General features: G+C 69.6%; 1 protein-coding gene across 1 annotated transcript in view; it reads left to right on the top strand.

Moving 5' to 3' along the window:
- Positions 1-1592, top strand: part of LOC130588041 (rho GTPase-activating protein 23-like) — a gene marked incomplete at both ends in the record, with an annotated part of 6819 nt that overhangs the window by 2169 nt on the left and 3058 nt on the right. Inside the window, 4 exons of the mRNA XM_057388994.1 lie at positions 493-554; positions 809-936; positions 1047-1165; positions 1244-1546. Of these exons, the coding sequence (XP_057244977.1) occupies positions 493-554; positions 809-936; positions 1047-1165; positions 1244-1546 (612 nt within the window). The remainder of the gene's footprint in view (positions 1-492; positions 555-808; positions 937-1046; positions 1166-1243; positions 1547-1592) is intronic.

Raw genomic sequence — 1592 nt, 5'->3', positions numbered from 1 at the left:
GGCTCGTGGTCAGCTCCGGCCCCGGAGGGCGCGGTGAGCTCGGAGCGGTGTCCGTCTGTCCGTCCGTCTGTCCGTGCACGGCCCTCGCCGGAGGGCGCAGAGGGTTCGGTGGGGAGGCAGCGCCGGTGCTGCCGTGCCGTGCCGTGCGGGGCTGTGCCGTGCCGTGCCGTGCCGTGCCGTGCGGGGCTGTGCGGACGGAGCCCGGCGCTGGCGGCAGCGGCCCGCACGGGCGGATCGGTGGCGGCGGAGGCTGCGCGAGTCCATGGAGGTGTCGGTGGCACGGAGGGACACTCGCGAGCGGCTCGGACAGCGCTCTGGCCCGCAGCGATGGACGGCAGTGGCGCCGCTGACACCGGGGCAGCGGGAGCCGGTGCTGCCCTGCCCGGTACCGCCGGCCCCGCGCGGCGCTCGGCACAGCCTGSACTTGCCCGGGGCTGTCTGGCGGACGCGCTGCTCAAGTTGTCCCTTCCCCTCTTCTCTCTGCCTCCCCAGGACCCCGGTTTTGCCAGCCAAGCCCTTATCAGCAAGAAGTTAAACGACTACCGGAAAGTGAGGTACGGACCGGGGTGGCGGGCACCGAGAGCCCCGGGGCCGCGGTCACCGTGACGGAAGAGCCGCCCCCGCCCGGCGCGGCTCGGGGACAGCCCGGGTGGCCCCGCCCGGCACTTTTAGCGAGGGTCGGAGCAGCTCGGTGCTCCGGGGGATCCGCAGGGATCCGCGGGGATCCGCAGGGAACCGGGCAGCGCTGCTGGAGGCGTTTCCGGGAGGTTTTTGTGCCCCGCCTGAGCCCTCCCTGCTCTCCCCGCAGCCCCGCGGGCTCCAAGCCCGACTCCTCGCCCAAGGGCCCTCGCGGGCTGGGGATCCGAGCCGAGTTCCTGAAGCAGACGGGAACCAGCGCGCCCCGGTCCCCCCGGCAGGACGCGGCCGTCACCAAAGGTCCGTGGGACACCGGCGTGGCAAAGCGGGGCACTCTCTGTCCCCTCGGTGCTGGACGCGCTTCCCATTGATCCCGACTGATCCTGTGGGGTTTTTTTTTTCCCTCCCAGATGAGAGCAGCTCCCAAAAAGCCCCGTGGGGCATCAACATCATGAAGAAGAACAAGAAATCGGCGCCGCGCGCCTTCGGCGTGAGGCTGGAGGATTGTCAGCCCGCCCCGGACAACAAGGTACGGCCGCGCGGTCACTGCCGGCCCTCGGGGACCCTGCGGGACCCAGCACAGCCTGAGCCCGGCCCTGTCCCGCAGAACGTGCCCCTGATCGTGGAGGCGTGCTGCAAGGTGGTGGAGGACCGAGGGCTGGAGTACATGGGCATCTACCGCGTGCCCGGCAACAACGCGGTGGTGTCCAGCCTGCAGGAGCAGCTCAACAAGGGCGCCACCGAGATCAACCTGCAGGACGAGGTGAGGCTGCCCGGTGACTGTCCCCGTGCTGGCCCTGGCCGGTCGTTGTCCCTGTCATGCCTCTGGAATGCTCTCCTGCTCTGTGGCACCATCTTTGTCCTCAGCATCGTCATCATCATCATCATCATCATCATCATCATCATCCCTGTCCTCTTTACCATCCATGACCCCCGTCCCTGTCCCCCCCATCCCT

The sequence above is a fragment of the Malurus melanocephalus genome, unplaced genomic scaffold (assembly GCF_030028575.1).
Source record: "Malurus melanocephalus ecotype Western Australia unplaced genomic scaffold, MMel_1.1 scaffold_3161, whole genome shotgun sequence".
Classification (NCBI taxonomy): Eukaryota; Metazoa; Chordata; class Aves; order Passeriformes; family Maluridae; genus Malurus; species Malurus melanocephalus.
Note: the sequence above shows the minus strand (reverse complement) of the source record. Positions and strands in the feature narration are given on the sequence as shown.